Source organism: Pristis pectinata, chromosome 31 (genome assembly GCF_009764475.1).
Source record: "Pristis pectinata isolate sPriPec2 chromosome 31, sPriPec2.1.pri, whole genome shotgun sequence".
In the NCBI taxonomy this organism is placed as follows: domain Eukaryota; kingdom Metazoa; phylum Chordata; class Chondrichthyes; order Rhinopristiformes; family Pristidae; genus Pristis; species Pristis pectinata.
The window spans coordinates 16,932,833-16,947,008 of record NC_067435.1 but is presented as its reverse complement, the minus strand read 5'-3'; the positions used below and the strand labels follow the sequence as shown (position 1 = coordinate 16,947,008).

Here is a 14,176-nt window from a genome sequence, read left to right as displayed (position 1 = left end):
GTTCCAGGCACCCACCACTCTGTGTAATAAACTTGCCCTGGACATCTCCTTTGAACTTTTCCTCCTCTCACCTTCAATGCATGTCCTGCAGTATTTGACATTTCTACCCTGGGAAGTGAAGGGGAATATTTAAGAGAGGAAAGAGTAGAAGGAAATGCATATGAAGCTTCAGTATACAGCATCCACCCACCCAACAGCGTCTCCCAAACCCCAGCCTCTATCAGCAGAAACATGATGGTGGCACCATTAGGATCTGGGACTCACTGTCAAGGCCAGCATTTAACTGCCCAGTGAGGAGATGGTGGTGAGCCACCTTCTTGAACTGCGATGCTTTGGCAGTGGATACGGAGTTCCAGAATTCAGGCACAGCAATAAACACAAAGGAACGGCGATACATTTCCTGCAGGATTGGGTGTGAATGGATAGGAACCCTTGTAAATATTTACAGTATGTACTTTCTCCAGTGCCTAAAACCTGCTTATAACAGAGACCAAATCCATGCACCGTATTCTAAGTACAGTCTAATCAAAGTTTGGTGCATACTTAAAATAACTTCATTAACCCAGGCTTGGATATGCATTTTTATGACTTTATTCACTTGCATGGCTAATTTACTCCCTGGCCCTACACTCATCTCTGGAGCATCTGGACAGTAAAGACCCCGATGTTAGACTATAGTTTATTGACTACAGCTCAGCCTTCAATACTATAATTCCAAGCAAACTCATCTCCAAACTCCAAGACCTGGGACTCAACACCTCCCTCTGCAACTGGATCTTTGACTTCCTGACCAACAGACTGCAATCTGCGAGAATAGGCAGCAACACCTCCACCACAATTATCCTCAACACTGGTGCCCCGAAGGCTGCGTCCTCAGCCCTCTACTCTACTCCCCATACGTGACTGTGTGGCCAGATTTTGCTCCAACTTCATCTACAAGTTTGCAGATGACACGACAGGAAGATAGCCTAATGGCATGGTGTCAGGACAACAACCTTTTCCTCAATGTCAGCAAAACAAAAGAGCTGGTCATTGACTTCAGGAAGGGGGGCAGTGTACATTCTCCTGTTTACATCAATGGTGTTGAAGTCGAGAGGGTTGAGAGCTTCAAGTTCCTAGGAGTGAACATCACCAATAGCCTGTCCTGCTCCAACCACGTAGACACCACGGCCAAGAAAGCTCACCAGTGCCTCTACTTCCTCAGGAGGCTAAAGAAATTTGGAATGTCCCTTTTGACCCTCACCAATTTTTATTGATACACCACAGAAAGCATCCTATCCGGATGCATCACACCTTGGTATGGCAACTGCTGTGCCTGAGACCGCAAGAAACTGCAGAGAGTTGTGGACACAGCTCAGCACAGAAACCAGCCTCTCCTCCATGGACTCTTGTCTACATTGCTCGCTGCCTCGGTAAAGCGGCCGACATAATCAAAGACCCCTCCCACCCTGAACATTCTCTCTTCTCCCCCCTCCCATTGGGCAGAAGATACAAAAGCCTGAAAGCACGTACCACCAAGCTCAAGGACAGCTTCTATCCCACTGTTACAAGACTATTGAATGGTTCCCTAGTATGATAAGATGGACTCTTGATCTCACAATCTACCTCGTTATGGCTCTGTACCTTATTGTCTGCCTGCACTGTACTTTCTCTGTAACTATAACACTTCTGCATTGTTATTATTTTCCCTTGTACTACCTCAGTGCACTGTTGTAATGAAATGATCTGCATGGATGGCATGCAAAACGTTTTTCACTGTACCTTGGTACATATGACAACAAGAAACCAATTTACAGGTATGTACAGGTGGAATGAAAAAGTACAAGCAAGTTTTTCATTGCACCTGTGCATACGTGTACAGGTGCAGATGGCAATAAAGTTGACTTTATGATTTGTGAATATATTTCCTGTGCCCCATTTGTCCTTCTACCCCAGTTAGAGCTTTATTTCCCAGGTAGTAAGTGACACACGTACTCCAGAGAAAAGGTACCACCAAAAACATTAGTTTCTAACAAAAGAGATTGCAGATACTGAAATCTGGAGCAACAAACAATGGAGGGACTCAGCGGTCGAGCAGCATCTGTGGCGGGGGGGAATGGAACTAAGATAAGGTATCTTTATTAGTCACATGTACATCAAAACACACAGTGGAATGCATCTCTTGCGTAGAGTGTTCTGGGGGCAGCCCGCAAGTGTCGCCATGCTTCTAGCGCCAACATAGCATGCCCACAGCTTCCTAACCCGTACGTCTTTGGAATGTGAGAGGAAACCGGAGCACCTGGAGGAAACCCACACAGACACGGGGAGAATGTACAAACTCCTTACAGACAGCGGCTGAATTGAACCGGGGTCACTGGTGCTGTAAAGCATTACGCTAACCACTACACTACTGTGCCTGCCCTCATGTTTCAGGTTGAAACCTTGCATCACCCAACATTTCCTTCCCCCTCCACAGACGCTGCTCGACCCGCCGAGTTCCTCCACCAGATTGTCTGTTGCTCCATCTGATGAAGAGTTGCGTAAATGTAAACTCCTTCCTTTTCACGTTCAAAACAACGCAACTGGTCCAATGTTGATGAGGAAGAGACTATCACTGGTGTGAGTAAAACTGAAATGTACTAAACATAGTGAACTGATTAAGAACCATGCGATCGGGTCTTTAAGGCAGCAGTGGGTGTTTGAGGAAGTGATTGGGTCCTAACCAGGTTATCTGGAGTCTTGCACTCTATGGAGATAGAGGGGGACTGGAACTAAACCGGGTGTGATTATATAGGGTGTGAAAGTGTAGGTAACTGAAATTGGACTGCAACTTAATCCTTAACATTATTTTTGAAAATGCAGATTTTTAGATGGTGTATTTTTCTTTTAAAAGCACACTTGTAAATAGCTGCCGTCTTCACAACCTCGCAGAGTCCCAAAGCATTTTACAGTCAAAGGACTTCCGAAGTACAGTCACTCCATGAGTGGCACACAGGTCAGACAAACAGCAATGTTATAATAGCTTAACTTTTCATCTCCAGACGGGGATCCAGAAAGTATTTGGTCTGTTTAGGTGAAGTCAACTGAGGGATGACTGTTGTCTAGAAGCCTGCACAGACCCTCAAGCCTACCTTGTGCTTCTGTGTGAATCCCCCACCTCAAATCCCCATCAGGGCTCAGAGTAATCGAGTGTTAAGCAAAAAACTCCAAACGGAAAATGTTAAAACTCAAAAGGCTGCCCTGAAAGGTTCCGACACTTAAGCTGTCCCTGGGTAATGAATAGGTTCCATTTTTACAGACTTCCATAAGTCAATTTTGTCCAAAGTTGGAAAATATACAAAAATCATGCGATATGGTAACCATATCTTCACAGTATTGTAATGAACGGCATCGAAAGCACACAAAACTGATAAGGAAGAGCAGTTACTAAAAGTGCAGATAGAGGGAAAACCAGTTCTACTGTTCGTAGGAACAAACATATGTACAGTACGTACATCGGAGTTTTGAATTTAACAATATTATGGGAGCTCGTTCGCATGTGAGGGTGTCCGTAAATCAGGAGTTCATAACAGCCTGTAACAGTGTGGGCCGATGCACCAATCTAGTTTTGCAACCAACGCAGCAATAGGTCCATGACACTGATTCACCCAAATACTTGTCAATCCACTCATTCTGTGAGTCTCACAGGTGCAGCTTATTTTGTAGTAAAAATGTTCAGCAGATTGAAAGCCAGGATGCCAATTTCAACAATAGGTTTTATAAACAGGGAAGCAACTGCCGTTTATTTTGTTCTTAAAATCTTTGGTATATTTTTTGAAGATTGATGGAATTGATTTGCTAATTCAGATTTTTCTGCTATATGTTGCCTATTACAAAGAGGATTACACTTAGAATGACCATTTACTGGTCTACTGTGATCTGGAATTAAGGCCAGATCTGGCTCGAAGCCCCACGAATCCCATTCCACGACGATCCAGTGTCAGACAGGATCCTCACTCCAGGGTTGGACAGCATCGGCATCGCACAGCCAAACTCGCTGTACTTTTACGGATTTAATTGGTGGTAGAGTGCAGAAGGTTGTCTAATGTTACAACAGGATCAGGATCAACTGGGAAAGTGGGCAAAGGAATGGCTGATGGAAATTAACTCAGACAAGTGCAAAGTGATACATTTTGGGAAGTTAGACCAGGCCAGGACATACACAACGGCAGGGCCCTGGGGAGTGTTGCGGAACAGAGAGACGTTGGGGTACAAGTACACAGTTCCCTGAAAATGGCAACACAGGGTGGTGAGGAATGTGTATCGCAGGCTTGCCTTCATTGGCTGAGGCATTGGGTTGGGATGTCATGTTACAGCTGTACAAAACGTTGGTTAGGCCACACTTGGAGTACTGAGTGCCGTTCTCGTCACCACACCACAGGAAAGATGTGATTAAGCTAGAATGCGTGTAGAAGAGATTCACAAGGATATTGCATAGATTGGAGGGCTTGAATTAGGAGAGACTGGAAAGGCTAGGTCTGTTTTCCAATGAGCAAAGGAAGCTGAGAGGTGGCAGGATAGAGGCATATAAAATATGAGAAGCATAGGTAGGGAAGGTAGCCAGTGTCTGGCTCCTATGGTGGGGGTGTCTAAAACTAGAAGGCATTGGTTTAAGGTGAGAGGGAGGAGGTTTAGAGGGGGTCTGAGGGGTAAATATTTCACACAAAGAGCAGTCGGTAACTGGATTGAGCTGCCAGACGAGGTGGTGGAGGCAGGAACAGTAACAACATTGAAGAGGCATCTGGACAGGCAGGTGAATGGGCAGGGCACAGAGGGAGATGGAATCAGTGCTGACAAGTGGGATTAGTATAGATAGACACGATGGTCAGGGCCTGTTTCTGTGCTGTACAACTCTATCTAAGTTACCTTGGTGGACACCAGGCTCCTGGGAACGCTCGTCACCACAGGCCTCCTCCACGGGGACAGGTCCATCAGAAGAACCAGCCTCCCCTGTGGTAGCTGGGCAGAGACGCACATCCACGCTCGCCCGCTCCTCCGCCTCATTTCCCATCTCAGCTTCGGTGATGGCCTTGGGCTCATCATCGGGGCAAGGCAAGGGGCTCCGCTCCACGGCCAAAGACACTTCAAGCTGCTCTTCAGTGGAGAGCTCCGCACCGACACCTTCGGTTGGGCGACCTTCAGCGGCAGGTGATTTGATGGGACTCCCTTCCTTATCATCATCCTCACTCCCACAGTCAGTGACGGCTTCCACCTCATTCTGTGCTTCACTCCGCGTCTGTCTCATCGACACCTGGTCTTTTGGTGGATCCACCTTTTCTTCATCACTTCCTTCACTGTCGGATGGGTCAGCTCCTTTCGTTCTCCTGGTCTTCTGTAGAAAGATAATGTAACAATATTAAGGGGAGAGAAGGATAGAGGAGCCCGATACTAACTGCCTGCACAGTAAATTAGTCACAAGCTACACTGAGCTACAAGCTTGACTGAAGTTTAAGGGGTGTCTTATTTAAGGTGTTTAAGGTGATTAGAGGATGACGATTGTTGGTGAGAACTTACTTCCTGTGGTAGGTGAACCAGAATGGGGCGTGGGATGGGGGAATAATTCTGGAATTAGATCTGGGGCATTCAGGAGCACACAGGATACTGGGAATCTGAAATAAGCTCTTTCTCAAAAAGCTGTTGCAATTGGTGGATTTTTAGTAGTCGAGAGTACAGTAGGGGATATAAAACCAAAAGAGGAAGCTGGAGTTTAAATACAAAGTGGCTCAGTGCTGTAGCTAGTAGAGCCACTGCCTCTCAGCTCCAGTGACTCAGGTTCAGTCCTGACCTCTGGTGCTGTTTGTGTGGAGTTTGCGCGTTCTTTCTGACTGCGCGAGTTCCTTCCTCTGTGTGGTTTCCTCCCACACCTCAAAGACGTGCGGGTCGGTGGGTTAGTTGGCCACTGTTAAATTGCCCCTGGTGTGTAGGTGAGTGGCAGAATGTGGGGAGAGTTGATGGGAACGTAGGGAGGATAGGTTTCCGGGTAAATTAGTGGGAGACCGGGAGCTGTCACAGACTCACCGGCCGAGACTGCATCCATATCATAAAGAAATACGGTGCAGATCACAGAACAAGGGGCGGAAGGGCCAATGCCTCTCTTATTTTCAAGCTAAAATGGTTTACCAATGCATGATCCTCCTCTCCACCCCATCGCCCCTGCTACTCATCCCCCCTCAAAACAACGTCATCACCCACAGCACATTACTGCTCAAACACTCAACAACATCATCAGCACCCATCTGAAACCCAGGAGACAGGACTGTAAATGACCAGAGACGGGTTTGCCCTCAATGTTCCTCGCTCATTAGATTCAGGGATCCAATTCTACTCGTCGTATTTGTATTACCAAATGATTTTCACAATTGAATTGGACGTTTTTTGAAAGTTTCAGCTCCCCAGCACTCGGCTCCTGATGAAGAAAACCTGGATACGGGGAGACAGGTTCATGCTTATCTCTCTGGCTCAGCACTAACCCTGATCTTGAGCCCTGTTAAACTCTAAACACAGTTTAGCTGAAGCCCACTGGGCCTAAAACAAATCTAAATCAGTTTAATAAAGTTCGACATTAATTAAATACAGTCCAGAATTAACTTCTCACTTGTGTGTGTACATCAGCAAGAAACATCTCAAACTATAAAAGTTTTCCTCTAGTGAGGAACATTAAAACACAGGACTATGAAAGCCTCTATTATATGTACATAAAAAGATTAGCAGAAGGGATGGGTCCCTTACAGAGTGTCGGACAAATTCAGACAAATCTGTGGTCTCGCTTTTCATGGAGGGCATAAAAACCTGCTCAAAATGATGGAGAACATCAGGTCTGGAGTGAATGGGGGCTGAAAGTGGTTGGAAGGTATTGATGAAATTAATGGGACTGAAAGCCAATAAATCCCCAGGATCTGCATCCCAAGGCTTTGGAAGAGGTGACTACAGGTGGATGCACTGGCAGTCATCTTCCAAAGTACCATCAGTTCTAGAAGATTGGGAGGCAGCAATTATAATCCCTCTATTCAGGAATGGAGAGAGACATAAAATGGGGAAGTTAGCCTGACATTAGTTGCAGGGAAAATAAGATATCTTTATTAGTCACATGTACATTGAAACACACAGTGAAACGCGTCTTTTGCGTAGAGTGTTCTGGGGGCCAGCCCGCAAGTGTCGCCACACTTCCGGCACCAACATAGCCTGCCCACAACTTCCTAAACTGTATGTCTTTGGAATGTGGGAGGAAACCGGAGCACCCGGAGGAAACCCATACAGACACGGGGAGAACGTACAAAATGGCCGGCCGGACAACGGCCGGAATTGAACCTGGGTCGCTGGCGCTGTGACAGAGTTATGCTAACTGCTACACTACCGTGGATCTATTACTTAGGAAGTGATAATGAAGTACTTAGAAATTAATAATACATGTGGGTAGAATTGATTTATAAAAGGGAACTAGTGTCTGTCTGAGGTTATAACTAGCAGAATAGATGAAGGGGGGACCTGTGGTTGTGGCCAATGCATTTTCAGAAGGCCTTTGATAAGGTGCCACATGAGAGGTTATTACACAAAACTAGAGTACATGGGTTTGCTATTAATACGTTGACACAGACTGACGATTGGTTAATGGACAGACACCAGTTAGTAGGACTAAACAGGCCACTTCTACTGTTGGGAGGCCGTGACTAGTGGGATGGGGCAGAGACAGGGGCTGGGTCTGCAGTTCCTCACAATTTGAGTCAAGCACTTGGATAAGGGGACCAAGCACAACGTATCCACATTCACTCACACGCCGGGTGGAAGTTGGGCTTGTGAGAAGGATGCAGGGGGACTTCAGAAGGACATAGCAGGCTTAGTGAACAGGCCAAGACACGGCAGATTGAATGTAATGTGGCAAATGTGAGATCATTCATTTTGGTAACAAAAACGGATAAACAGAGTATTTTATAAATGGTGAGAGATTGAAAGGTATTGGTGTTCCAAGGGACCCGAGTGTCTTTGTATGTAAATCACTGAAAGTTAATACGGATGTATAGCAAACAATTAGGTAAACAAACAGTGTGTGGGCCTTTACTGGAAGAGGATCTGAGTACAAGAACAAATACTTCTCACTGAGACCACACCAGAAATGCCATGTACACAAGGAAGGGCATATTTTTGATAGCGTACAAGCAAGGTTCACTGGATCGATTCCTGGGCTTGGGGGGGCAACGGGGGGGGATTGTTCTTTGACCAATGGTCTCTAGAGCTTAGAAGAATGAGAAGTGATCTTAAAATATCATTTTTTGGTACTGGCAGGGTAGAAGTGAAGTGAATGTTTGCACTGACTGAGATATCTAAAACTAGGGCTCAGACTCTCAAACTAAATAGTGAGCCATTCAGGAGAAACACGGGAAGAAACTCCTTCCTTCAGAGGAAAATGAATCTGGAGTTCTCTACCAAAGGGCTGCATGTATGTCCGAGACAGAGCAATGGATTTTTTGGATGTTAAAGGAATCAAGGGAAAGTGCCAGTGAAGTACAAGATTAGCCGTGATCTTACTGAATGGCAGAGCAGGTGCAGGGGGTGAAAGGCCTATTCCTGCTCGTTACATTGGAAGATTTTTCTACTGACGGTTAGGTCATTAACCTGAGCATAGAACAAAGATGACAGTTAACAAACGACGTGATGAAGGAGAAGTCTTTTTAATCCAATTTGGTCCAGCAGGGAGGGCCTTAAAGGACAGCTGAGTACGTTCAATAGCAACTCCCAAACGGAGAAGTGGACAGACCCTTGCAGATGTTCCTGTGAGAGGGCAGTGGGGAGGAACGAATGGAATAATTCCTTCACAGAACCAGCGTGGCTTTGGCGGGCGGGACATCCACATTGTCTGACTGTTCCTAAAATTAGTTTGATACAATCCCACTAACTCGTGGGCACAGTCCAACAATAATTAGCAGTCAGATGAAGTCCAACAATAACTACCAATCAGATACAGTCTAGTAGAGAGTAGGGTTTCCTACAATTTGTCCCAACCAGTGGGCCAGTTGTGGCTGTCGGCAAGGGTTTTACACAAACTAAGAGCATTAGTTAAATGTTAATCATTTGGTGCACACCGCTTGATACAAACAGGTGAATACAATCTGATACCAACCATTGGTCAGACACACTGTGATGTAGCCTTTACTTAGACACCGTTCACAGTTAGCGTCAGACCCACCACAACACTACCCATGAAACACACACTGACATTGACTACATTAACAATTGTTTAGAGATCTACAGACACCGACAGCTGGTTAGACTTGTTGCAAAGAATTCACCCACAAAAACAGGTCCACACCAATTGCCGACATGGCCCGTAACTAACCAAGGCATGACTAACCGTTGATAAATACGGTATAAATGAACACATAGACAATAAACTGACTAACCAGTGGGGACAGTTCATCACTACAGTCAGACACAAATTGGTTTTACAAGCACGCACGTTAACCAATTTGGAGACCAACTAACGGACAGAATCTGAGAGACAGATAAGGATCAGTGTTAGAAAGGATTTCACACTAATTATTAAAGATGGTCTGACAACAACTCATGGGCACAGGAATATTGATTATTAACAAGATAGAGCCTAACATGGACTGGTTGACACAATCCAATACTATTCGCTGGTAAGGTTTATTCTGGTGAGCACTGCCCATGACAAATTATTGGTCTCAGTCCAATACTGACCATCAGCCTGGCAGTAAACACTGAACACAGACAGGTACCGTGGACAGGGTCCTACACCCACCACTCATTATAGTTCACCCTACACCAACCAGTCAGGCAGCACTCAGCAGCAGCCATTTTCTAGTGAGGAATCTACACTAATTATCAGGAAGAATGCAGCACTGAACATTGGTCGGACAAAGCCCAACGATAACCGTGATGCAGGGAATTACCAACAAAACTTTGGTAAAACAAACTGTTGAACTCTGCCCAACAGCACAACGCAAACCATCGTTTAGACACAATTGTCAGTAATTAGTGGGCTCAGTCCATTGTAAATCATCAGACCGGCATCAGGCAAACCCAGAACCACCTAGTTCACAGCAGGTACACCTGCTCCCATCCACGCCCTCCGCGGGGGCACCCGCTCGCTCCTGCACCCTCCCCGGGGGCACCCACTTCCACCCCAGTGTGCTCACACTGCTGGCCATTCCCACTCACACTCAGCTGCACCCATACCAGGCACTCCTGGAGCAGGCAGCTCCCTCACACTCAAGCCCACACCCGGTCCATTCCCTCCTGCACACTCACTTCTTCAGCAGGCAGGCCTTCTCTCAACTGCTTCCAACTCATTACTTCCCGAGAGCTTCTGCGCATCGTCCCCTAGATCTGAGGATTCTGCAACCTCTCACCGGTTAAATACAAGTGACCCTTGCGTTACGAGGGACGGGGGAGCTCCCAAAAATGGTCCCTATTGCGATTTTCCGTATTGCAAAACCACGTCATCTGCCCACGCGCCAAGAAAGGAAAGTTGAAACAGAAGTGTTTATTTACTCTTTTCTCCACCTAATTTCCACAGGAGTGAATTTTATCCCGTATCTTAAATTTCTGTGCAGTGATTTGTGAATTCTGTCAGGGTGAAGCTCCGTTCCCCGACCGACCCTAACGCGAGGTCACCTGTCACACATTTTTGTGTTTACTTTTCCTGCCAACATGGATAATTTCACATTTCCTGACATTACGTCCCACTTGCCAGATCTTTGCCCACTCTTTTCATCTCCTTGTGTCCTCTTCGCAATTTATTTCCCTGCTTATCCTTTGTCATCAGCACATTCACCTTGGTCATTGATATAAACTGCTGGAACAGGCTGCAGCACTGCTCCCTGTACACACCACTTTCTATCCAGAGACCCACTTGTGCCGACTGTTTCGTCGGCCAGTAAAACCTCTACTTCTGCAATAATCATTGACGTGAGACACGCTTACAACCCCCATAGTGGGGATCTCATGCCCACCCAGCACACTGCACCCGCCGGCTCCTTGTACACCCACTCCCAGCTGTGCCGGGTGCATCTGCTCCCAGACTGGGCCCACCCTCTCCCATCTGCGCGCGTGCACACACACACATACTGGGTGCACCTGTTCCCCCATTAGGGTCCCGTGCATACCCCCCCCCCCCAATCCACACTGGGTGTGCTTCACTACAGCCCAGTCCCACCGGCATGCACCCCAAGTGCAGCCACTCTCACCCACATTCCCACCTGCACCCACGATGAGGGCACTTGCTCCCAAACAGCCATAGGAGCTCCACCCTTACCCCATGACGTGCCCTCACACCAGGCACGTCCACCCTGGGCACAGTACTCACGCCGCTGCCCACGTCAGACTGTCAGACTCCCAGCCCCACCCAGTCACCGATACCCCAACTCCTCCTGCACTGGGGCACCCAGTTCCCCACCCCCCCCTCCCCCCCCACCCCCCCCCCCCCCCCCACCCCCCCCCCTCCCCCACCCCCCACCCCCCCCCCCCCCCCCCCCCCCCTCCCCCCGCCCTCACCACCCCCCACCCCCCCCCTCCCCCCGGGGGCACCCAGTACCCCCCTCCCCTACCCCGGGGGCACCCAGTCCCCCCCCCCCTACCCCCAGGGCACCCAGTTCCCCCCCCCCAACTCCCTACCCCCGGGGCACCGGGTTCCCTCCCACCCCCGCTACCCCCAGGGCACCCAGTACCCCCCCCTCCCCTACCCCGGGGGCACCCAGTACCCACCTCTCCCCTACCCCGGGGGCACCCAGTCCCCGCCCCCGGACACCCACCTTGCGCTCGGGGCCGCTGTCAGTGACCGGGAGTCGCCTCCTCCTCTCGGCCGCCTCGCCCTCCGCCTCGGCCGGCGGCTTCCTGCTCCGGGCCCGGGCCACCTGCTGCTCCAGCACCTCCTTGTGCCGGGCCCGGGTCACCACCACGCTGGGCTGCTCGGCCGGGCTCCGGGGCTTGTCGCGGGCCGGGCCCCGCTGCCCGGAGCTCCTGTCGCGGGCCGTGCGGCCGCCGCTGCGCCCGGGCCCCGGGCCCGGCTCCGGCTGCCCCGGGACGGCGTTGCGGTACGAGTGCGAGCCCTTGTAGCGGACCCGCAGCACGGAGCGGGAGCGCAGCAGCCGGTCGAGCTGGCGCCGGGTGCGGCTCGGGGAGACGCCGTGCCGCCGCTGCACCATCTTGCAGATGCGCTCCTGGTCGGGCCGCGCCTTCCGCGACCGCAGCCACTCGATGGTCTCGGCGATCCAGCGCCTGCACTCGGCCTCCGACATCGCGCCGGCCCCGGTCCCCGGTCCCCGGTCCCGGTCCCGACCCGCCCGGCCTCCGACGGCGCGCAGGGCGGAAGCTGCGCTCCCTGCGCCCCGCCGGAGGGGCGGCCGGCGGGCGGGCGGCCGGGCGGGCTCGGGAGGCGCTCCCTCACCGCGGGGAGGGGAGGGGAGGGTTGGTGGGACGTATCCCGGGACCCCCCGAACTGGGGGCAACATTCCGGGACCCCAATCTGAGGCAATATCCCGGGGCGCCCGAAACTTGAGGGCAGATATCCTGGGACGCCCCCCTCCCCCCGCCAAAAGTAGGGGTAGATAACCCGGGACCCCCAGAACTGGGCAATATCCCGGGGTCCCCGAAAGTGGGTGGGCAGGTAACCCGGGACTCACTCCCCGAGAGCTGGGGCAACATTCCGGGACCCCAATCTGAGGCAATATCCTGGGACCCCCAAAATTGGGGACATATCCTGGGACCCCCGAAACGGGGGAGGGGGGGTGCGGGGAGGCAGATATCCTGGGATCCCCATAACTGGGTAAGATATCCTGGGACCCCCAAAACGGGGGCAGATATCACTGGATCCCCAAAAGTGGGCAAATAACTCGGGACCCCCAAAACTGGGACAACACTCTGGGACCCCAATCTGAGGCAATATCCTGGGACCCCCCCTGTAACTGGGGGCAGATATCACTGGACCCCAAAACTGGGCAATCTACAGGCACCCCTAGAACTTGGTGCAGATAACCTGGGGTCATCCCAGACTGGGGTAATATCCCCAGACCCTCAGGACTGGGGACAGATATCACTGGACCCCCAAAATGGGCAATAAACAGGGACCCCCAAAACTGGGGGCAGATAACCCAGGATCTTCAAAACTGGGATGATATCCCGGGGTCCCCTAAATATGGGGGCAGATACCTTGGATCCGCCAAAACTGGGAGGAGATATCCCAGGACCCGGAAAGGATCAAAAACGTTGGGGGTGCCAAACAAGGGTAAGTATCCAGAAACACCAAATATGGGGAGGTAGACAGGTGCCCTGACCAAGGGCAGACAGCCTGGAACACCTCCCAAGGGGAACACAAACAAGAGCAATTATCTTAGGTCCCTAAACCCAGCAGATATTAACTGTGTCCCCAAATGGGGACAAACAACCTGAGACTCCAAACAAATCCACACATGGGCAGAAATTAATTGAGAGCCAGAAAGGGGCAGATTGTGACTGGAATTAGTGGAGGGAGAGTTTTGGTGAGGAGAAATTGAGGGTAAAGGTCATACCAGGCAGTGAAATGGGCAAAGGCAACCAGTTTGTCCCCTTTGTAACTCCCTGGTCGACCTTCCATCTCCAAATGTTTCCCTTCTCACGGCACTATCCCAAGCAACTCAGGAGATGCAACAGCTCTGCTTTTACCCTGTCCGTTCCCACCATCCAGGGTTCCAAACACACCCTCCAGGTGAAGCAGTGATTCACTTGCATTTCTCCCAGCCCAGTGTCCTGCATTCACAATGTGGCCTCCTCGACACTTGAGGACCAAACGCAGATTGGGTGACCAGTTTGCAGAGCACCTGTGCGTGGTCCACAGGAGTGAACCTGAGCTTTTGGTTGTTTGGCACTTTAATTCACCATCCCACTCCCACTCTGATCTGCTGCTGTAGCCTCCTGCAAGGTCCAACAAAGGTTTGAGGAATGGCATCTCATCGTCCATCGGGAAACATCGCACTTCTTGGGATTCTATATCAAATTCAACATCTTCAGATAATTGAAATTCTGTTTGTATCAGAACTGGCCGGTTCTGCTGTAGGTTATCCATAGAACATAGAACAGTACAGCACAGGATCAGGCCCTTCGGCCCCCCATGTCTATGCCGACCATGATGCCAATCTAAACTAAGCTAAGCACAGCTCAAACGCTA

At 50.0% G+C, this 14,176-nt stretch overlaps 1 protein-coding gene across 2 annotated transcripts in view; it reads right to left on the bottom strand.

Annotated features, from left to right (window-relative positions):
- The window catches only part of LOC127585012 (atherin-like), a 50,646-nt gene extending 38,240 nt beyond the window's left edge, over positions 1-12,406 (bottom strand). For both annotated transcript variants that reach the window (XM_052042117.1, XM_052042118.1), the window contains exons 1-2: positions 11,787-12,406; positions 4,885-5,350 (exon numbers count right to left, since the gene is read on the bottom strand). In XM_052042117.1, the coding sequence (XP_051898077.1) occupies positions 4,885-5,350; positions 11,787-12,272 (952 nt within the window). In that variant the 5' untranslated portion in view covers positions 12,273-12,406. The remainder of the gene's footprint in view (positions 1-4,884; positions 5,351-11,786) is intronic.
- Positions 12,407-14,176: the final 1,770 nt, after the last annotated feature.